The sequence below is a fragment of the Pogona vitticeps genome, chromosome 2, assembly GCF_051106095.1.
Source record: "Pogona vitticeps strain Pit_001003342236 chromosome 2, PviZW2.1, whole genome shotgun sequence".
In the NCBI taxonomy this organism is placed as follows: Eukaryota; Metazoa; Chordata; class Lepidosauria; order Squamata; family Agamidae; genus Pogona; species Pogona vitticeps.
In genome coordinates this window covers 156,928,943-156,951,979 of record NC_135784.1, presented here as the reverse complement: position 1 = coordinate 156,951,979, position 23,037 = coordinate 156,928,943, and the positions used below count along the sequence as shown (strand labels likewise).

At 43.3% G+C, this 23,037-nt stretch overlaps 2 protein-coding genes across 7 annotated transcripts in view; one reads left to right on the top strand and one right to left on the bottom strand.

Annotated features, from left to right (window-relative positions):
• DGKE (diacylglycerol kinase epsilon) overlaps window positions 1-7,438 on the bottom strand; it is a 30,303-nt gene extending 22,865 nt beyond the window's left edge. For 3 of the 5 annotated variants that reach the window (XM_072990941.2, XM_072990938.2, XM_072990940.2), the window contains exons 1-2: window positions 7,308-7,438; window positions 5,170-6,372 (exon numbers count right to left, since the gene is read on the bottom strand). In XM_072990941.2, the coding sequence (XP_072847042.2) occupies window positions 5,170-5,630 (461 nt within the window). In that variant the 5' untranslated portion in view covers window positions 5,631-6,372; window positions 7,308-7,438. Of the gene's footprint in view, window positions 1-5,169; window positions 6,373-7,097; window positions 7,189-7,307 lie in introns of those variants that run through there. The other 2 variants (XM_072990939.2, XM_078385160.1) reach the window with 1 other exon arrangement.
• A 111-nt stretch (window positions 7,439-7,549) lies between these two features.
• C2H17orf67 (chromosome 2 C17orf67 homolog) lies at window positions 7,550-13,561 on the top strand. 2 transcript variants are annotated; one of them, XM_072990943.2, is made up of 4 exons: window positions 7,550-7,657; window positions 9,812-9,922; window positions 11,040-11,140; window positions 12,836-13,561. In XM_072990943.2, the coding sequence occupies exons 2-4, from the start codon at window positions 9,874-9,876 to the stop codon at window positions 12,950-12,952; spliced, it is 267 nt and encodes an 88-aa protein (XP_072847044.2). In that variant the 5' UTR covers window positions 7,550-7,657; window positions 9,812-9,873; the 3' UTR covers window positions 12,953-13,561. The 2 variants fall into 2 exon arrangements, with proteins under 2 accessions (XP_072847044.2, XP_020641840.2); XM_020786181.3 differs by having other exon boundaries at window positions 7,559-7,657; window positions 9,667-9,922.
• The last annotated feature ends 9,476 nt before the right edge of the window (window positions 13,562-23,037 follow it).

The following is a 23,037-nucleotide window of genomic DNA, read 5'->3' as shown; positions in this document are numbered from 1 at the left end:
ACATATTTGAGATTCACCAAGCATAAGAATGAATGAAGTCCTTAATTCACAGTGAACAGAGCAGGCTATTAAGAGGAAGCTGTTAAGTCAAGCTTGGCTAAAAACTTAGGAGGCACTTTGGCATAGTGACTTAAAACTATGGAGGGGAGGAAGCGTTCAAAAATCCAAGAGAAACAATTACTATAAGTAGCCACATTGCTCTCCAAGCCTCAGATGGGCAACATATAATCCATCAGATGAACCTGGAGCCTCCTGCCTCTTCCTCCTAGACTCTTGTGGGGAGGACGGATCCAAACTTTCATTCCAAAAATCCAAGCTTTTCATCCAATGTTTATGGTCCTCACTACTGGGGAGTATTTAATGTTCAATATCCTTAATTGGAAAAGTGACAAAATGTGTTCTAAATGAAAAGAATATGTGAAGGTGGTGACAGAATTAAGTCCAGAGTGAACACACAGTAAGGCCATTCAGCAAATTAGCTGTAACGTGTTATAGTTTCAACCATACTATCTTCCTGGGTGCAAACATCAGTTGCCAAATGGCAATCGGCACTTGCCCTCTCTCCTGCCGCCTCCCTTGCAGGAGACACTTTCCTGGCCATGAAAACCCCAAGCTAGCAGTTCAGCAGCCACAGTTTCCTGACTGTTTAAACTCTTCAGAATGAGAACAGAAACACATCTGCTGAGAGAGGGCAACTCTTTGGTGCAGTCAAGAGCTCTTTGATTCAAGGGGAAGAGTGAGGGGAAATGAGGCGATGTGAAGAACAGTGAAGCACTTCTATTCAACCAAATTTAAATTTTTTTCTCTGTCCCAATCAAGAAATCTTCATGCCCGACAAACAAATGCATGCAAAGAGCTCTGCCACTCACCTGTCAAAAAGGTGATTATGCTGGTTGAGGGGGGATGGACTTACTGAATCAGGATCCACACCCTAGGAAATCCATTCAAGGGGAGCAAAAAGCAGCAGTGGAGGTGGTACATCCAATTATAATCTGACAGAGAGGCGACATTGTTATTCTCTGCATCCAATGACTAAACTGAGAAAGCACTCAGCACTATTTTACTACCCCTCCAAACCACCCTGGCTAATCAAATTCTAAACTAGAAGGGCTGCAGTATGTATCATACAGTTATGGACACACACCAGCATTCTGAATAGACAGTTATTTAAGTCCTGACTAAGAGCTTGAATCTCCAAACAGCAAATTCTAAAACTGGTGCACAGATGCAGAATTATTTCACAAGGTCTCCTAAACCTACTTTTAGCACATTAGACCTGATTAAAAGATCTTAATGCTACAGAATCTGCACCAGAGTTTTCTGCAGGGATCTGCTTCCCATGCCAGGAATGTCACTCCACAGTATCACACAAGTTTTGACAAAAGCTTTTGAGCACATGCAAACAACAATTACTTCAGTACAATCAATTAACCACTACTTGCTTCTTCAGATTTGGAATTCAGCTTTGAGTTTTCATGTTAGTATGTGTGAGCATCAGCCAGACCCCGCAACCAGGATCTTCATCTTGGGCTAATTAGAAAGGCACCCACCAACTGGCAGATGCCTGTTGCTTGCACAGAACACAATCTGTACTTCACGTTTCTCTCTCTCTTACAGGCATGTATAATTTTGGCCAAAATCTCACTAAAAGTAAGTCTCACTAAAAGTGAGAATGCAAGAAGGATGTTCACACCCACCTTGGTCCTCAGAAAAGCTTCCAATAGGTTTGTCACATAAACAAGGAGGAAGAAGCACCAAAACACACTCATATGCCTGTCACTTCACTTATAAGTACATAATATATCCACATATAATACCCTGAGGATGGTGATGTCTACTCAGTTAACTGCTGACAACGTGATGGAGACAGGATAGAGAATCCTACAGGCCTCCAGATGTTGTTGGACTGCAACTCCTGTCCATTCCAGCAAGCACTGCTGATTACTGTGGATAAGGCAGCAGCAACATCTAGAGGACCATATGTTCCATTTTCTCCAATTAAAGTGATTCTTTGGTGCATATGTGCAACTTTCAAAAGGAAATAATATGTTTTATGCACACTGTCTCACATTATTTTATAACGGGCTGTTGATTTTTTTTTCTGCTGCTGCATTTTATGTTATTCCCATCTCCTTGTGTATAACCAACTAAAGGGAGCAGATGGGACTCTCCTCATCCTTACTTTATCTTCAGAAGAACTCTGAGCAATGCTAACAAGACTCGTCCATAGCCAAGTGTGGATCTCCCTAGTCCAGTTGTTCCCAACCTTGGGTCCCCAGATGTTTTTGGACTAAAACCTCCAGAAGTCTTCAGCACTAGCTGTGCTGGTCAGGATTTCTGGGAGTTGCAGTCCAAGAACATTTGGGGGCCCAAGGTGGGGAACTACTGCCTTAGTCTACTGTAACCTGCTATAATGTATAACCCCCTGCCTTCTGAGCAGACATGCTTCAAACTACATTGCTAAAAAGGTTTTATTAAGGTGTTTTGCTTTGGTAGTCAGGGATCTGTTTGACAGAAAAACAGCATATGAATATGGTGATGGATGGATGGATGGATGGATGGATGGATGGATGGATGGAATACAACTTTAGATGTGGTGAATCTATAGATATAAGGTACATAATCTTCAAATGAAGCCAAGAATCTTAACTCCCCCTTTTTTCCCCAGAGGATCAGCATGATAGAGATTTCTACCTCTTCCCGCAAAAACAGCAAAACCTTCTGAAAGTATGCAGACTAAATTTGCAAGATGCCAAAGCAAGACAGTAACGTTCTTGTGTCTTTAAGAAGAGGGAATTTTGGCAGGCACAGCTGTCTTCAAGCGTATATAACAAGGTATATCCCTGCCCAGATCCCCTCATCTGGCCAACAGTTAAAACAGTTTTATTCATTTAAATACACCTCTGTCCTCCTTTGTATGTGCCCATCCTAAAGAGAGAGGAAGACGGGGTGTGTATGGCAAATTAATCAATGTCACTTTCATGTCGTATTTAGGGACTGCAGCTGGTATAGAGTATGAAAAGGCTGTTGTGCTCCAGCTCTATGAAAAACAGTCCTGAGTAACACAAAGCAAAAGAATCACAAATCACCCAGCCCATAGAATGGAGCTGTACTTCAGAAAAAGACAAGCAGAGAACAGATGCTTCATACTAGATATGGGGGTATTCATACACGAATATCCCCCCACAGGTGGAAATAACAAGGGTCCACTCACTGTCCACTCCCCATTCCGCCGCTGACGCCAGCTTGACGGAGCCCTCCTATGGCGCCGTTGTCTGCAATGGATTAGCCACTCCTGGCAGGAGGCGGGATGACAAGCCTCTCTGCCAGGTCGCAGAGTGGCTAAGTGGCTAATCCATTGTGGATGATGGCGCCATAGGAAGGCTCCGTCAAGTTCACGTCAGGCTTTCAAGTGGACAGTCTGGCCACATGGGGCCAGACCCTTGTTATTTCCACCTGTGGGGATATTTGTATTTGTACACGAATATCCCCATCTCTACTTTATGCAAAAAAATATTGAAACCATAGAGCCAAACAACAGATATACGTCAGGTTAAAGCAAATTTGCTCTGATGTAAATCAAACCTCTTCCTATCTGCTTCAGGGAAGAAGCCAGAAACCTACCAGAATAGCAACAAAGTCCCCAGACATTTTACACCAGAGTGTGGGAAAATTATATTTTGGCCAATGAGTAACTGAATCCTGAAGTTAGCATGACCACTGGTTGCAGGCTGGAATAGTTGTTTTTCCCCTTCCTTCCTCTGGTGTCTCTCTATCCATATGAATGACTTGAAATTTTACTTTCAAGTATCACAGCTTGAAGTGCTCACCATGCCAAGACGTATTCATCACTGGCCCACACTGTGCTTTCCTAGTCATTTTGTTGTCCTTTTTGCAGGTGTTGTCTCCTATTTATTTTCTGCATACGTCTTAACTATTTTTGTTTTTTTTTTTTAAGAGGAGAAGAAGTGTATTTAGAAAAATTACAGTTTAAAAGAACTGCCCCAACGTGCTATCCAACCTGGGAGGGTAATGTTTTACATTTTCAAATGGCTATTGTGCTCAGAATCATTATAATACTGGGTGCAACTGAGCATCCTGTCTCTCTGGATTGGCTGGTTGCACAGCAAAGGTGAATCATATACTGGTACCAAGGACTATTTCCAGTGAACCTTAGATTAGTCAGACAGCTACCATTTGTAGTGTTTGAGAAAAAGATACAACACTTTGATAGTTTACTTAAATTTGCAGGTGATCCATCTTTGGCCTTTCAGATAAGCCATATGCTGGCTAGGAGATTCTAGGAACAGTAGTCCAAAACCTTTCAAGCTTTTGAAGATGAGGGAAGCAACTTCTCAGTGGTGGCTTTCAAGGTGTAAAACTCCTTTCAAGGGAGGTAAAGCTGGCTCTCACCCTGCTGTCCTTTTGCTAACCTTTTCATTTAGGCAGGCATTTGGCCAATAACCAGCTATTAGAAAAAAAATTTCTTTTAATGCCAGGTTTTGTCTTTTCCTTCCTTTACTGTGCTTTGAAATGACTTTTACTTTTAATTCAGTGCTTCTTTTTAATAAAATAACTTATTTAATTCTATGCTAATAACTTATTATAACTTATCATCTCTTTGGGTGTACCTGTTTTAACACACACTGTACCTGAGGCACCTTGGGTGCCTCTGTGGGAGAATGGCAAAGCCAATCAACAAACAAACTTCCAAAGGACACGTGATGCTAGTGAAGCCTCAGGCACATAAAAGGACCAAATGTAAGTTCTACCCAGGGCTTTGCCTGAATTGTTGGTGGACTAAGTGTGTGGTAGGGATGGGTACATGCACAATTGAGAATGAAGGTCTATAGATGTTATTGTAATATTTGGAAGCAGAACATGCTTATAGAGGTCCCATGATTGGAAAACATGCCTTAACAGGCCTCTCAATCATGGAAAATCTGTAAGCATGTTCAGTTGATCTAATGTACAGCCTTCTTTGCTGATCTTCATGTCTGCATTTCAGTTGTATAGGGCTGGAAGAGAGGCATGACTTACATGTGTACCTCTGCCTCCACTACTCACTTGGCTGTCCTTGAATTTAAGCAAAAGCATGAACAGTGCTATATATTGCTACTGCTTGTTACTACAAGATTGCTCCCCCCATCTTTGCCCCTCTTTCATTACCTGTAATCACACAACTTGGGTTGGGTGCCACATTGCTGCTTGCATACAACACAGTAGCTGCAGAGTGGAACATTGCCTCGAATCCAGTGGTGTACCATAGAGGTCCGAATGCCACCTTCACCCTTCATGATGATCTCCTTGCAGAGGAAACGCCGGTCTGCTTTCTTCAGGCACTCTTCATCCACACATAGACCACAGCAGTTGCAGAAGGCTCCTTGAAGAATATGCTGAGAGCAGATGCAACAATAGGTGGGCTGGCTGAAGAGGTCTGTGTCCTGCCAATCATGCTTTTTCTTCCGGAAGAGATCCTGCATCAGACCCTGCCTCCGGGAACGCCGAAAGCTGCACCACAGGGTGAGCACCACTGGCACCGCTACTGCACATAGAGTCCAGAAGGCAAGACTCCATTCTGGAAATAGTCCTGAAGAGGATATGGCCCTACTGCTTTCAACCCCTCCCATCACATTCAATTTAGTATGCTTCCTCTAGATGTCAAAAGAAACCAGAAATGGTAGAGGAGCTCTGCTGCTCTCGCAGTCACATTCCTTCAGTAACTTGGCTCAATAGAAGAATCAACAAGAACAAATACATTTAACTTTATCATAATATGCCATCTTACTTGTCTCTTCTGCCTCAGGCCTTGTAGCACAAGCCTAACTTTCCCTTTTATTTGTGACCACCTGAAAATATGCTTGAATGTGTACTTCTTACAACTAAATAAATCCCTTTGCATCAGACACCTCACAAGCAATTTTAACCACTAGTCCCTACAGTCCCACCTTTGCTGCCAGATCTCCATTTCTCAACTTCCTAATTTGTTCACTGTATCTTGTTTCTCCTGGAGTCAGCTTATCCCAGAAACATCACGTCATAGTGACAACTCTGTCTGCTTTCGTATTATATAGCTCATTTGTGTCCTATCTTAGCAGAAACCCAATACAAAGAGAACTGGCTCAAATGTAAACTACACCAGCTATGAAAAGGCAAGCATATTCTCGTTACTCTCTATAAATAACTTTGTTCTCTCTTTCTTTTTCTTACACAGTGGCCATACATGCTCAAGAACAGGTAATGAAGGCTAGTTAAGTTAGCCCTCTAGTCATAACCACCATGAAATAAAGCTGGATTTCTTTCTCCCTGCTTGCTCATCTGAGTTTGTATATCATGGGTCAGGGTGTTGTTAACAGTTCTCAGTCAGGTCATCTGAAATAAAAACACATTGCAATGAGAAGAGGATGAAGCCTGCTCAGATTAAAACTGTTACCATTATCACACATCCAACTTGAAGTATCTCTCTCTCCAGCTTGACCCACCACCATATCTATACTCCACTCAGTCAGATCATCTAGGTCAGTGGTTCCCAGCCTTGGCTCTGCAGATGTTCTTGGGCTGCAGCTCCTAGAAATCCTAGCCAGCACTGCTTTGTGGTGAAGGCTTCTGTGAGTTAGAGTCCAAGAACATTTGGAGACCCAAGGTTGAGAAACACGGATCTAGGCCTGCCACCCACCTCTTAAAAACAGGGGAGGCAACCTATGGCCCTCCAGACGTCCTTGGCCTGCAATTTCCAGCAAGGCCAAAGTGAGAGAGACTGGGGGAGCTTCATTCCACCATGGGGGGGGCGGCACACCATGCCCTCCCCTGCACTAACAGTATGCAATACTGTACTGGGCCACGAAGCTGGTAAGACCCCGAAGCCTCTCTTTTTTTTAATAAGTACATGCTTGACGATTCGTTCCTCCATGAACTGGGGAGGCGGCGGGGGGGGAGACGTGTGGCCCTTCAGAAGAAGCCTCCCGTCCACCTTTGAGGGTGAGGAGCGACGGGATACGTAGCCCAAGAGCACCGGGCGGGCTACACAGTCTTCATCCCCCGCTTCATAAAGGATGCTCCCTCCCGAGGCAGAACACCTGACCCGGTCCCCCGCCAACCTGGATTAGCTGCTGGATCCCGTCCGCAGGATCTCTCCCATCCCGAGCTGTTCCGAGACCCTCCCCTCCCCTCCCTCCGTGGCTTTCCCTCAGCTCCCAGAGCCGCTCTTCCAGGCGCCCCCTCCCTCTTCCAACGACATATACACACACCCCGCCCACCCCTCGCGCTTCCAGGCCACACACAAACACGCCCCCCCCCGCCGCCCTTACCGCCTCCCGCCAGCGCCAGTCTCGCTCGGCGCCGGGTAATCCATCCCCCAGCGGAAGCGGAAGAAGCAGAGAAGGAGGAGGAGGAGAAGCGGCTCGTCGAGGAGGCGACTGAGGAGAGTTGCTAGGACACCACTAACCCACCAATCGCAAGACGGCAATCTCAAAAGGGCGGGGCCAAAGGATGCTTTCCCCGGGAGAAGGGCGGGATGAAGGGAAACGCAAGCGCGTTTGGGGGCAGGGCAGGGGAGGGAGGGAAAGAGAGCGGGATAAAATAGAGGAGGAAGGCGAGTCGCCCTTAAGGAGTTAAGCCGCCTATATACTGCTTGGTCCCCCGCCAAGCTTACTCAGAAGTAAGGGACAGAAAGAGAGTGGGAGAATCCCGCCCTCTTCATTGAAGGTGGCTTTGTCGTATGTGGACGATTGCAGCCTTACTGTTTTTGCAACTCTCGGGAAACACCTCCCTTGCACGGTGTTTTAGTCCTCTTTGCAACACCCTTACGAGAGCAGATTAATATAATGTAGTAGAATTTCTCCTTTCTAGACGGGAAGCCTGCCTAAGGGGAGGTAAAAGGAGAGGAGAGGCGACTTGAATCGGGAACTGCCCAGCTCTGTCGCGCTCTCGGATACAATCCCATCCCATCCTATTCCTGTCCCTCCAGAAGCATGTCTTGTTGAGTTCCAGCGGGTATTATGCTAAACAAAAGTGCATCCGGTTGTAGCCTTCGATACTGAGTTGCACCGGCCCTCTTCCCCCCCTTTTTTTGTTGGGAGATGTTTTTTGATCATTTATTTATACATTTGACCTGTTTATTTGATTTATATACCACCCCTTCATTACAAGCACTACTCTGGGCAGTTTGCAGATTAAAATTTAAAGCCCCACAAGGTCCCATATAATGAAGTAAGGCTAGCAATGAGCTCCAGTGGTGGCCTTGAGTGAGCAGTGGTCCGCTGGGCAATGCACATTGCAGTGGTGCACGTTTACTCTGTAGTCATTTATATGGTCCACTTGTGGAAACCTCTGAAATCCCATGGTTGAGCAGCCAGGTTCTTTTGAGTGTAATGCAGTCATGCTGATTAAATGAGAAGACCCAACAACTTGCCTGGGAGAGTTAGAGCAAGTGGGAACTGTGGAGGAATTCTGCTTGCTCTGAAGGAGAACCACAGATGAGGGGTTGGAACAGACACGGACTCACCACCAGAACCCCTGTGTCTGTACAAAAGATTGGGAAGAGAGAACAAGTTGCTTTTCTTTATCCTCCTCCTCCTCATTATTATCATCACCATCATCTTTATTAATTATATTTATACTTCACTTTTCCACTAAAAGACAGTGCTTAAGGCAGCATACAAAGATTTTAAAAGAAATAACATGGGGACAATGCTATGTATTTTTGAGCAGACTGCGTTGGTGGTAAATTACTTTTTCTGCCCCAATCTCTCTCTCCACTTGGTCTAAAAGCTCTCTGGCACATCATGTAGGTTGTTGGCCCTTCTTATTTAATCAGTGGATCACCTCTGATTAGGGCTTTACTGTGTTTCCCAAAAAATAAGACAGGGTCTTATATTAATTTTTTTGCTCCAAAAACACATTAGGGCTTATTTTCAGGGGATGTCTTATTTTTTTCATGTACAACAATCTACATTTATTCAAATACAGTCATGTCATCTTCTGGTTGCTGCACAATGGTGGAGGGCAGGGTTTCACTTAACGGGCTTATTTTGGGGGTAGCGCTTATATTACGAGTATCCTGAAAAATCATACTAGGGCTTATTTTTGGGGAAAACAGGGTATCTGTTTCAGGGAATGTGAGTTGGGAAACTGCACAGCTTTACTAGAAGGAGCTAAATTGAAGGGTGGGGCAGTTGTGCTGCCTCTGCATTGGTCCTGGAAGCTCTCCATGGAGAAAAACAGTAGACTATGAGTGCAGCTTATTTTCATAACGGGAAAGTGATGAGAGTCAATGTGGCATAGTGAAGCTGTTTACGAGAAGAGACGTGGATATTGTAGCCCACAATCACTTACAAGGCTTGGAAGAGTTACTTTTTGCACTACAAATCCCAGAATCCCCCAGCTAGCTGGCCATGATGGCTGTAGGCATTCTGGGACTTGTGGCACAGCAAAATAAATTTTCCAAATTCAGAATTTGTTTATCACAGTTATGGTGTGCATGTTGTGTTGCTCGAAGTATCTTTAAAATAAATATGGGCACTCATACTTTAAGCAGTACAGCTTGTGCTTAGCACCTTTCTGGCATCCTTTGCTTTGTTTACTTGTGCCTTTTGGATGCTTTCCTCTTTTTAAAAAAAATCAAAGTGTAATGCTACAAAGAAAGTCTTTCTGTTTTCCTTCTCCAAGGAATAGATTAGCACCAAAGAATTCTAAAGCCTACAATACCCATATTCAAACCCTGGGACCAGATGTCCTCAAAACTCTACTCCTAAGTCATAGTAGTTGAAGAATAAACAAACATCTGTGACTGACGTAGCTGCCTTTCAAATAGGCTAATACCTCTGTCGAGGCAAATCACTTTGGAGAAACAGACCAAGAGACAGCAGAATCAAAATGAAGATAGCTTTTGTTCTCATTTTGATCCTTCTAATCAATTTCATAGGTAAGTATTATTAGCAGGGGTCATGGGGTGGGTAGGATAAATATTATCTATGTGGAGCTTTCATAGACAGCAAAGTAGTTCATGCTATTTCATATTAACCTTCCATGGTTCTGCTTGAGCATCTATGGCATAATATAATTTCATCTCAGGTTATATTGTAGCTTTTTAATACAACTTTATAAGTGTGCATCTGTCACAGCTAACTGATGAAGAGCCCCAACAATCCAATCCTAGCAGGTTCATCTGGGAGTAAGCTTTAATAAATTTGAAAGAGTTTGGAGTTTGAAAGAAATCCTGCATGTGGAAATCATAGATCAATTAAAAACATACTGCTATCCTTAATACATGTCCTAGGACTTGCTCCACATTCAATTCAGGGATTCTACTTCTGCATAAATGAACTTACAATCATGCTGTATGGCTTCATTCCCACATAATCTTATGTGGAAGTAAGTGCCTCTAAGATTACTGGATTTAACTTCCATTTGAAATTGTTATGTTTTTTTTTTTCATATTATGTGAACCTGCCTTTGTTTGGCTTTTACTATTTTACTATGGTTGCTTTCAAAATTGTTGCATTTTCTTCCGTGTTTGATAATATTGTCAAAACAAAAGGACTGTGAGGGGCTTAGTGGGTGTTCTCCCTCCCGAAGTGGATGAGAAATGTGCAAAAGCATTCCTTCTCATCCCAGTGGGGCTTGTTCAGAAGATAACATCTGAGTGGATTGTGCCCAATGGAGAAGAAGGGTACTGTAAATCAGATTAGAAACAGATGATCAAATATACTTTCCTCCTTTTGGAAAGAGGTGTATTCTAGATAGTTTTTGTTTATTGTAACACATCCTGCTTATAAACAAGCTCTAGTTTATTCAAAATAGTTTCAGAATCTATCCATACGACCTGGAATTCAATACCCTCTTAAGAGGGTGCTGTAATTAAAAAAATACTTTGTATGTTGTAATGTACATACATATGATATATTTATATACATACTTACATACGCATAAGCCTTCCAAACATTTTGTCTTACATCTTGACAAAGGTGTAAGACAAAGGTGACAAACAACTTTAGCTATTGTTGTTAATTTCATTTTCTTTGTTTTTCTTTTTTTAAAAGATGCCTCACCTCTACTGCCAGAAAAACAAGCCAAGCAGCTTCTGAGAACCCGTCGTGAAGACAGACCAAGAAAAGCTGGCTTTCCTGATGAACCGATGAGGGTGATTCTTGCTTTTTTTGTTTTGTTTCAGCATTGCACATGTTGGTGGTATTTTGTTTCCCTCTTAATTAGATATTCTAATCAATCAATGTGTTGCTAAGCATTTTAAAATACTGTTGTGGAGAAGGACTGTAGAAGTAGGATTATCCCTTATCCCCTGCCCTTTGTCCTTCTAAGGAGCCTATTCAGACTGGGGTGAGGGTGGGGGAGTGAAACCAACATGGAGGATATATCAGGGATCTCCTGCCAACTCTCCTCAGACTGAAGAAGCCACTTGGATGAGTAGTGAAACATTTCAACCTAATAAGAAAGAAGTCCAGTTGCCATGACTCAACTTCCAGATAACCTCACCTGAATGATTGAGAATCTTCACAGATATATTTAGCTGGTGTCATTTTAAGGCACTTCGCTGGCTACAATGGGAACTGAGTAACCAACATCCTGCCTGTTCGGATGTACACAAAAGGTGACGTTGGGGAAACAGTGCTTGACACCATGGCCTGCAGTGTCCCTCAGTGCTTTGCCGTATCCCTTATAGTTTTAACATATATAAGAAGCCACTGGAAAGTCCTTTGGAGCTTTGGAGTAAGGTGCCACCAATGTGCTGATGACAACCAGCTCTACTGTTCCTTGTCCCTTAACATTGAGAAAGCAGGCAGGAACCTTGAATGTTGTCTGAGCTCAAAAATGGGCTGGATGAGAATGAAAAAGCTGGAACTAAATCCTGACAAGACAGAGGTATTGCTGGTTAGTATAAAGTCGGATTCAGGAATTGGGATTCAGCCTGTTCTAGAAGTGGGTATTGACAGGTCATGTTCATAATCTGGGAGTGGTCCTTGACTCTGCGCTGCCACAGAATTCCCAGGTGGCAATGGTGATGAGACGTGCCTTTCCACGGCTCCACCTAGTGTGCCATTTACAACTTTTCTTGAGTTGGCCAGACTTGGCAACAATCACCCATCCTTAGTTCCATCATACTTTAATCACTGCAATGCACTCCACATAGGGCTGCCCTTGAAGAAGGTCTGGGATCTTCAATTGGTACAACACTCAGTAGATTGGCTACTAACTGGTGTGTGGGGCTGTAATCATATGAGCCCAACACTGAAAGGCGTGCACTAATTGCCCATTGCTTACTGAGCCCGATTCAAGGTGTTGGTCTTAACCTTCAAAGCCCTGAATGGCTTGGAGCCTGGCTAACTGAGGGGTCACCTATCTCATTATGAGCCTGTCCAGAGTTTAAGATATTTAGGAGAGACCCTCTTAAAGAAGCCAACCAAACAAGCACATGGAAGAGGGGTTTCTCCTGTGTGACTCCTAGGTTATAGAAGGCACTCCATTCCAAGATGCAATCTGTTTAGACTCTGACTGATTTTAAGAAGGGAGCAAAAAACACATCGTTTTAGACCAGCATATGATATTTAAATGGCACTGCTGGGTTGCTTTTAATCTGTATCCTTTGTAACTTTAATATATTTCACTTAATTCTAATGGTTTTGCAATGGAACAGGTATATATGATTTGATTTGATTGTTTTTTTTAGCTAACTGTGGTTTTATCTTTTTTTAAAACTCTTTAAAAAAGTTTGTAAGCTGTCCTGAGCACTATCTTTTATTGGAATGGCAGGGTATAAATATAATAAGTAATGATAATAAATAACTGTGAGCATTTTGTTAATTTTTTTTCTTTTTAACAGGAGTACATGCTTTACCTTCAGCAGCTGGAGCAACGATCTGAAGAACAGTTCCTTGAACACTGGTTGAATCCACACTGCTACCCACATTGCAACAGGGATTTAGTTTATCCAGTGTAAATGGCCTTGTTTTTTCTCATGAGTGTAAGCATTTTTCTTTTTCCATCTCCACCCACCCACAGTTCTTTCTGAGCAGAAATCTAGATGTTGTACCTTCTGCTGTGTACTAGGATTTTTAAATATAGCAAATCAACGTTTTACAATACTTTTTCTCAGATTATCTTCTATGCCAAAAAGGGGGGTGGGGGGAGAAACAGCCTAGGTGGAAATGAGACAAAACTTGTGCAGTCTGCTGAGTAACTACAGCATCACTCTGGATATTTTAATGCAATATGCACAACAGTGGAGTTTTGTTTGTCGCAATAGGAACTGCAAAAAGCATGTTTTATTTCATATGCATAGGTGTGTATTTAAAACAAAATCTGCCTGGTCCTAGGCAACAATCCTGTGCACGCTTATCTGAGAGCTGTCTCTGCTAAAAATAGTAGTATCTACCTTCGAGTGGGCATGTATTCTTTTTGTTTTTCTCTTTCTGGACATTATTAAGAGCTGCCATATACAAAGGGACTGTAGTAATGATGGTGTACTGCATTCAAACTAGTCTCTATCACACAGAACATCTTCTCCTTCCTACATTTCTTTTCCTTTTTATTAAACTTTTAACTTGTACTTTGTATTTCTCATTATGCAATCAGTGTGCTTCAGCTTTTCGTGTTTTATGACTTCTTTGTCTTTGTTCAATTGTCTTTGATTTTTTTCATTGGTCACCCTCTTGAGTTGCTTATTGTTGTTGTCGTTTAGTCGTGTCCGACTCTTCGTGACCCCATGGATCAGAGCATGCCAGGCCCTCCCGTCTTCCACTGCCTCCCAGAGTTGGGTCAAATTCATGTTGGTAGCTTCGATGACACTGTCCAACCATCTCATCCTCTGAGTTGCTTATAGAACCTGTGAATTACACAACAGGGACTTCTAATTTAGTATAGAGAAGATTCCTTAGAAATATTTTCCCATTATATTTATTTTCTATGGCCTTCTGAAGCAGGCTTTTTAGCAGCTGTGAATGGATTAGAAACAAGACTGCTAGATGTGAGGCTTCTAGTTGCTATGACTTTCATCATCCTGCTCTCCTCTCTGAGACTTCAATCCTGTCATAGGAATAAACATCTTTAAATATTGGAGGCCTTAATTCTCAGGCCAGAATCCTATCACTGATTCACAGAGTTAAGCACTTAAGCCTGCACACCAACCCTGTCAGGTAGGAGTATTAAAACACTCACAGAATATAAGGACTCCAGTAAGTGATCAACGCAAGGCCTTTCTTTAGTACCAATCAATCATTTCCCCCAAAATAATCAACTGCTATAACATTTTATTATTTTATTGAAGGCATTACAGAAAGAAGTCCAAAAGAATAAAGTTCCAAATTGTTCCAAAATATAGTCTCAGAAATACAAAAACAGTCAAAAAAAAGTTGGAGCAAATCAGCATTAACAAGGATATTACAGCAAAGGCAACGTCAGAACAGTTCCCACAGAAAATAAGAAAGTTATAGTATGCTAACACATTCAAGCAGAACTTCAGCATAATTTCAGAACATATACAGAGAATATAGTAGTAGCTGAGCATAGTGTTCTCTCAAGAGAGACTAGACTAAACCAAGCAAGAATTCTTTCCATTTTTATACCCATCATTGCACTTTCTAGACCTTGTGAGGGAATTCACTAATCAGGACTCAAGTCACCCAGAATCTTCTCAAAGAAGAGCGTAACTTCTCCAGAGTAACTTCTTTCTCTTCCACTCCCTTCACTTTAGCTAAAACCAGTTTTGTTAATTAGCTTGCACCAGGAGTTATTTGGCTTTAAAATTCCTTCTTACAGAGATAGGACACAGGTGGCAAAACTTTCCAGTTAATGGGCAAAATTTCCCACCTTTGCTGGCCTACTACAGTAGTTTCAAGTACAAGCCAACAAACCTGTATTTCAAAGGGCAGCTGAAACCACCATCCTTCCCCTTTTCCAGTCTCTTGACAAAGAGGAATTACATAGCAAGAACTTGTCTCATCTCCAGGGGTATGCAAATTACCTTTCTTTGTTCAGCGATTAGTCTTCAGGACCTAAATAATGAGATTGCTTTGAAGCCTGATTTCACAAAGCCAGGAGACAATCACCTCTCTCCAACACCAACATCCTTTTAGCACAAATTATGGGTTGTCTGTACTGTTTGCTTCTGGCCTGACTGTATTTAGACAGTGCACAGATGCCGTTACTGTGACAAACCCAGACCTACTGGGATCTGCCACACGTTAACTAAGCTGCCACCAACCATTCCCTGTAAGAAGTCACACAGACCAGGGATGGATTTTCAAACAAATAAAAGAACAAGGTTTATTTAAATACAACACACAGGGAAAATAAAATAATCAGGTGAATAAGATAAAGTAACGTGGCTTATTCTCACTCATACATACACACAGTTTGGTTCACACAGAACCCTTAACTTGAAGCACAGACCCTGAACCTATCAGTTCTGGCTAACCAACAGACACCTGAACCTATCAGGTTGGTACTCTGACACACAGTAGTACCCTGTCTGACACACAGACTCCCACACCAGCTTCTTCTTCCCAGCTGCTGCTTCGTCACATCCCAGCGTCTCCTCTTCACCACACAGGCTTCACATATATATACAGTACAGCCCCTCCTCCTGATGTCCCGCCTTCCACTCCCCATAGGATGGAACTTTCCCTCCAAACCCATGACAGACAGGTAACATCAGTGCTGTATGTAACACCTCCCCTCTTTATAAGTTGTTTTGTAGGGGGAAAGCTAAGGTGCTTTTTCCCAAAAAACAACCTGGATAAAACACACAAAAACAGTTATACATACAATATCATACTTACTTATACTTACATTCTAAGTTAACCATATCAATTAGGCATTTAAACATTTACCATATACATTACATCAATTTACCTTTATTCATACAAACCAAGTTCAAAAAACAGGTACATTTAACTTTTTGTCCTCAATATATATACATAGTCCATGTTTCTTTCGCCGTCTTCATTCTTCAGGTCTTCTTGACAAGGCGTCAGCAACACAGTTCACTGACCCTCTGACCACCTTCACTTCAAAGTCATAGTCTTGCAGGTTTAAAGCCCACCTCATAAGTTTACTATTGTGGGTTTTCATTGTCTTTAACCATTGCAATGGTGAATGGTCAGTGCACAGAACAAAATGTCTTCCCCAGATGTAAGGCTTGGCCTTCTGGATCGCGTAGACTATGGCCAAACACTCCTTCTCCACGGTTGCCAAATGTCTCTCACCTTTTTGAAGTTTCCTACTCAGGTAGGACACTGGATGCTGGTCACCATTCTCATCCTCCTGGCACAGAACTGCTCCTACCCCGCTGTTAGACGCATCGGTGTAGATGATGAACTCCCGGTCGAAGTCTGGAGCCCGCAGCACTGGATACTGGACGAGCGCCTGCTTCAACCTCTGGAACGCCTCCTCACAGTCGCTGGTCCACGGGATGCGGTCATCAGCCTTCTCCCTCGTCAGATCGGTCAGCGGAGTCGCTATCTCACTAAACCTCGGGATGAACTTTCTGTAGTAGCCCACCAACCCAAGAAATGATTTGACTTTTTTCTTGGTGTTGGGTCTGGGCCAATCACGAACAGCTTCTATTTTGGCCTCCAGGGGTTTTATCACTCCTCCCCCTACCATGTGACCCAAGTCTTTTATTTCTGGGCTACCCAGCTGCAGTTTGTTTTCTTTGCAGAGCCTAGGCCAAAGCACTTCCTCCCCTGGGTTAAAGTGCCTCTCCCCGGCTCTCTGGACACACCAGGCTTTCTTTCTGACCTTTTGAGCTTGCAGGGTCTCTGCTGCTAGCTCTAGGTTTCTCTTTAGGTCAATCCTTAAAGAGTCTATATATGTCACAACGTCTTGTGGGTCATCCTGGGTGATCTGCTCCCAATCTTGCTTGATCAAATCAAGGGGCCTTTTCACCCTTCTCCCAAATAAAAGTTCAAATGGACTGAACCCGGTACTGGCTTGTGGCACTGATCGATAAGCAAACAAAAGGGATTGCAGCTTCTGGTCCCAATTGTTTGGATTCTCTGCCAAGTAAGCCCTAATCATGCGCATTAGAGTCCCACTGAACCTCTCAGTTAACCCATTACTTTCAGGATGATAGGCAGTGGTTTCCTTGTGCTTAATTCCACAGATTTGCCATAAGCGTTTCATGAGCTTTGATGTGAACGATGCTCCCAAATCTGTGATTATTTCTGAGGCAAATCCCATCCTGGACATATACCCCACCAAGGCATCTGCCACTGTGTTAGTTTCAATGTTAGTCAAGGGTATGGCTTCAGGGTACCTTGTGGCATGGTCCACAATGGTGAGAATGAACCTGTTCCCCTTCTTTGTGGCCTTGGGCAAAGGTCCCACAATATCCACCCCTATGCATTTGAACGGAGTGTCAATCACAGGCAAAGGGCACAACTTTGCTTTGGTCCTATCGCGGCTATTCCCCTGCCTTTGACACACATCACATTGTTTACAGAACTCCCTGATCTGCTTCCCTATGTCAGGCCAGTAGAAATTCTGTGTGATTCTCTGCTGTGTTTTGTTCACCCCTAAGTGTGCAGCAAACATGTCAGAGTGCCCCCTTTGTAAGATCATGGGGCGATACTTTTCAGGTACCACCAGCTGACTTCTGATTCCCTCTCCCCCTTTTGAGATATTCCTCAGGGTCTCTCTATATAAAATCCCCTTTTTCTCCAGAAATCTCACTGGGGTTTCAGGTGTTAGCTGGGCGTCAGTCACCTGTTCAAAACACTTCTGGAGAGTGGCGTCTGCCTTTTGCTCTTGTCCAAATCGGCTGTCTGTGGTCAAGGTTTCCACCACAGCTTCTGAACTCCCCCCACCTGCTTCCGTCTCTGGCTCATCATTACCCCCCTGAACTGTCCCCGTGGTGGCTTGTGAACGTGTAATCACTAGCACCCGTTTCACATGTTCAGCCAGGTCATTTCCCACGAGCACGGCTGCTGGCAGAGTCGATGAAATCGCTAGCCGCCAAACTCCCCTCCAGCCTTGAAAGTTGACAGGTACCTCCGCGACTGGCAGTGAGATTATCTGCCCCTCAATCCCTGCCACCTTCATGCTCTCATTTGGGATTACATATTCCCTAGGAATAATATCTGGATGGCACAGGGTCACCTGGGAACAAGTGTCCCGCAGCCCCCGATACTGACGGTCAAGTATTCCTACGTCCACCCCTGCTGTCTCAAACAACTGAGAATCTGTTCTCACCAGCAGGCAGCGCCTGACTTCTACAAGAGGACCATTTTCCTCAGCCTGATCAGCAGATGTAGCTGTTCCAGATTGAGTCGCCATGGCAACAGGCTCCCTCAGTGACAATGAGCCTTGCTCTTTCTGGACACAGAACACAGCTTTTGGCTTGGTCCCACTCGAATCCTGAGGCACAATTCCTTTTATCTGCTTCCATTTCTCACACCCTGAGATTAGATGGCCCTTTCCCTGACAGAAATAACATTTTCTGCTGTACTTGGAGTCTTTCTCATCTGGTTTTGGTTTTCCCTCCAAAATCTGGTTCCTGGACTGGCTCTGCCCAGAAGTTTTATCAACAAAATGGCTGCCCATTTTTGGCAGGCTCTGAACTAACCCTTTGGAGTACTTAGGGTCCCATGTTTCCCTCATGTTTTCTTCAGAATAATTCAGGTTTTGACGTTGTGCCTTAACCTGTGTGCCTTCTTTTGGTTTCTTTTCCAGCTCCTTTTGCTTAGCCTCAAACTCAACCCTGATCTGTAAAATTTCTTCCTCAGCCCTAGCTTTTATCTCTTTTACTTTTTCTTCAGTCTTATCTCTGATTTCTTTTAATTTAATGTCTTTTTGCTGATTATATTTTTCAAGATCTTGCTCACTTTGTCTGGCCTGAGCCTCATACTTTTCTCTTTCCGCAATTTCTTCAACTGATAAATTGTTGTTTCTCTTATTGAGGAATGTTAATTCTAATTGTGCCATTCTAATTCTGTGTTTCAGTTCCATCTCTTCTATCCTCATGGCCATTTCCCTTTTCCTGGCATCTGCCTCTGCCTGACTGATTTCAGCTCTTTCTCTGGCCTCCCTTTCCATTCTCTCTATTTCAAATTGCCTCATCCTCAGTTCATGCTGTTGGGCTATGAGCATTTTTTTGAGTTCTGGGTTCTGTTCTCCCGTGCTGTCCTCCTGCACTGAGCCAAATTCATCCTCAGAACCTTGGTCTACCTGGGGTTCCCTCACTTCACCCATTTCTGCCATTTGGCTTCGAGTCAAGGGCATAATCCCCCCTCAGAACAGGCTGCTTTAAAAAGTCAAGCCTCAAAATAAAACGACCACTTTTTTTCTCTTTTGCCTCAGAACCAGCTTTCTATAGATTGCTGCTGTTCTTCAGCACTTAACTTGCAACAGTAGCGAGTTTGAGTCTACCCCCCTCTGCTGGGCCTCTCAGCAGGCAGGCTAGATCACTGCTACTACTCAGTTTTGCCTCAGCTTTTTTCCCGCCAAAACCAGGCTGCCTCAGAGCACCCTAATCTAGTCTCCCCAGTTGGCACGTTCTTCCACTAGCGCACCTCCCCGTGAGGTACACCTAGAAGATTACCTACGCGCCTCAGATTGTCCCTGACTAGACCCCCCTTGCTCTGGGCACACTTGCCAAGGCTTTGCTGGACCGCTGGACAACTGGACCAGTCGTATCCCACACGCTGGACACCAATCAATGTGACAAACCCAGACCTACTGGGATCTGCCACACGTTAACTAAGCTGCCACCAACCATTCCCTGTAAGAAGTCACACAGACCAGGGATGGATTTTCAAACAAATAAAAGAACAAGGTTTATTTAAATACAACACACAGGGAAAATAAAATAATCAGGTGAATAAGATAAAGTAACGTGGCTTATTCTCACTCATACATACACACAGTTTGGTTCACACAGAACCCTTAACTTGAAGCACAGACCCTGAACCTATCAGTTCTGGCTAACCAACAGACACCTGAACCTATCAGGTTGGTACTCTGACACACAGTAGTACCCTGTCTGACACACAGACTCCCACACCAGCTTCTTCTTCCCAGCTGCTGCTTCGTCACATCCCAGCGTCTCCTCTTCACCACACAGGCTTCACATATATATACAGTACAGCCCCTCCTCCTGATGTCCCGCCTTCCACTCCCCATAGGATGGAACTTTCCCTCCAAACCCATGACAGACAGGTAACATCAGTGCTGTATGTAACAGTTACAATTTCAGGAATGAATTAAAATAAAATTATATCCTACTATAATAGAAAACTTCCACACACACACACACACAAAGAATGGAAACAAACAAAGTTATTTGGAGACATAAGAAAATAACAGTATTTCTACAGGTATAATAATTATTTTGTAATTAAATGCAAGTCTTTGCTTATTAGCATACGTTTATTGCCTAATGTAATACATGCTTCTCTGTTTTTTCTATCTAATCAGATTTTAATTAAGCATGTTGAGAAAGAATTTTTTGTGATGACACATTCATTTAACAAATGCAATTTAATTGTTACTTTGAGAACAATATCTCAGCACTGTTTCCTAGCTCCACCAATAATCCAGCTGAGGAACTGTATCCTCAGGTAAAATATGGCTTGCAGTGGAACAGGTGAGATTATAACTTGCAAAAACATTCCTCAGTTGGAAAATCCTTCTCTTTGTGTTTATTGTGAGCTAAATTGCAATCAGGTGATCCAGAAACTGGTTTTACCTTGCTAGGAATAAGGTGTCCAACTGCTTTACAATATGGAAGAGGAGTCATCGTCCCCTGATGGAACGTGTACATTGCAGGCAAAAAGCCTCAGGTTTGGTTGCCAGCATCTCCAGTTAAGAGGATCAGGTAGCAATGGACCAACAATTTCTCAGAGAGACAGGGAACAAGCTGCCTGTTGAAGCAGACAAACAGATCTTGATCCTGACTGGATATAAGGCAGAATTTCCCTACTAACAAGGTGGATTTATCATGGTTTGAATAGATACTGTACTTAGATTCAGTTCCACAACATGTATGAGTCTCCAAAGACACAAGCCTAGTTTGAGAATTGCAATGGTTTTGGATGGCATTTATTGGACTGAGTCCTAGAGAAGATTAATAATTTCTGCAGAAGCCTACGGGACATGATAAAATTGGGTCCCCAAGCCAATAAAGGCTGGACCCTATTTACAAAACTTTTAAAGAAAACAAAATATAGGAATACATATTCTCACCATATAGAATTAGAATTTATAATTCCTATTCCATCATGAAATGTTTGCGCTATAAATCCAGTAGTATATTGGAACTAGGCTAGGCCCATTGAATTAGTGGCGATTTGTTAAGGCAGCTCCTCTGTGGATCACAGATTCAATGGGATTAGTTGTGACTTACTACTGAATTTTAGCTGCTTTAAAAGTATCACTTTTCCCCAATAAAATATATGATGTATTCGCGAAGGCTTTCATGGCCGGGATCTAATGGTTGTTGTGGGTATATATTGGAACCACAAAACGAAGCATCCACACCAGAATCAAAGAACATGAGAGACACTGCAAACTAAAACAACCGGAAAAATTGGCAGTAGCTGAACATGCCCTAAAACAAGCTGGACATGAAATTCTATTTCAACATACTGAAATACTGGACAACACCAGCAATCATTACATTAGCGTGCACAGGGAAGCCATTGAAATCCACAAACACCAGCAGAGCTTCAACAAAAACGAAGAAAGTTTTAAACTCAACAAAGCTTGGCTCCCAGCACTGAAAAATACAGCCTGCAAAACGTCAACGAACTCTACCCAGCCACAAGGACTACACACAAAAGACCAGCTAATGACACCCATCAATCACAGTGACAGATAATCTCTCCTCCTTATCACAACAATACACCCACAACAAAAACACACTGATCACCATAATCACCCATCTCCTGAAAAGGACAAAAGCCGATCCAGCATCTATAAATACTCAACTCCCAAGCAAACTGCACCAGAGCACAGAGTGCTACTCCTGTCCTCTGAAGATGCCGGCCACAGAGACTGGCAAAACGTTAGGAAAAACAACCTTCAGAACACGGCCAAAGAGCCCGAAAAACCCACAACAACCAAAATATATGACATTTAAATTTTTGTTTTCAAATTTTTAAAAATCTGATAAGAGCTCTTGACCCCTACAGGCTGCTTGGCACTTTGGTTTGTGCCCCACCTTTTGCACTTCTGCTCATTTTTCATGATATACGTCAGTGAGCGGCAGCCATAACATAGGAACTCCTTCCTGGTGGTAAAACAGCAACGCTAACATTCACAAAGTGCAATACTTGCCCCAGACAAGACCAACAAATAGGCAGCCCTACTGAATGGTTCAGGACTGATACTGGGGTGGCCAACTTGTGGCCCTCTATATATTCTTGACCCGAAGCTCCTAATTTCTCCTGCTATGATCTCTTCCAACTAGGACACAGACTGGGGGAAGGGGAGGGCAGGTTCAACCCAACAACCTTTGGATGGCCACAAGTTGCCCAGCCCTGGCCGGTTGCAGTGTGACTCCATAGGAGACAGAGAGGAATCCTCTGTAGTACATTATGACATGTTTGCAAGACACTTTGAGGAGGAAAGTGTTTGCATGCACCACAGTCTAGAAACAGCTTAACTCAGGATGTGACTACATAGGGAGAAAAATGTGAATTGATCAGCTGTGAAGTCACACCTGGGAATCCAGGTTTACCCAGGTAAATTGGAGTTAACAGGCCATGCAGGGAAACAGTCTTGTTTGCATCTTGGTAACCGTTATCCTGTAGCAGAAGGCATGGCTACAGAAGACCTACCTTAATAAGCTATGCAAAAGGGCTTAGTACCAATTTCTCTCTCTCTCTCTCTCTCAAAAATAAAGACAGAAGGGTGGGGATTGCATGGAGGCTGAGTGAGCCAAAATGCACTTGTCGCTGCAGAAGAGCCAAAGTGAATGGTGTGGGACTGGCTCTAGCAAAGCAACAAACAACTGTGTGTATGTGTGTGCATGCGTGCATGTGCACATGCGCACGTGCACACAGACATGTAAAACTGCAGATGGGA

Bases quoted from the DNA above. Each gene is read 5' to 3' on its own strand.
- C2H17orf67 (XM_072990943.2), top strand. From the start codon at position 9,874: ATGAAGATAGCTTTTGTTCTCATTTTGATCCTTCTAATCAATTTCATA. The intron at 9,923-11,039 runs GTAAGTATTATT...TTTTTTTAAAAG, and splicing joins CCTTCTAATCAATTTCATAG to ATGCCTCACCTCTACTGCCA. The intron at 11,141-12,835 runs GTGATTCTTGCT...TCTTTTTAACAG, and splicing joins TTCCTGATGAACCGATGAGG to GAGTACATGCTTTACCTTCA.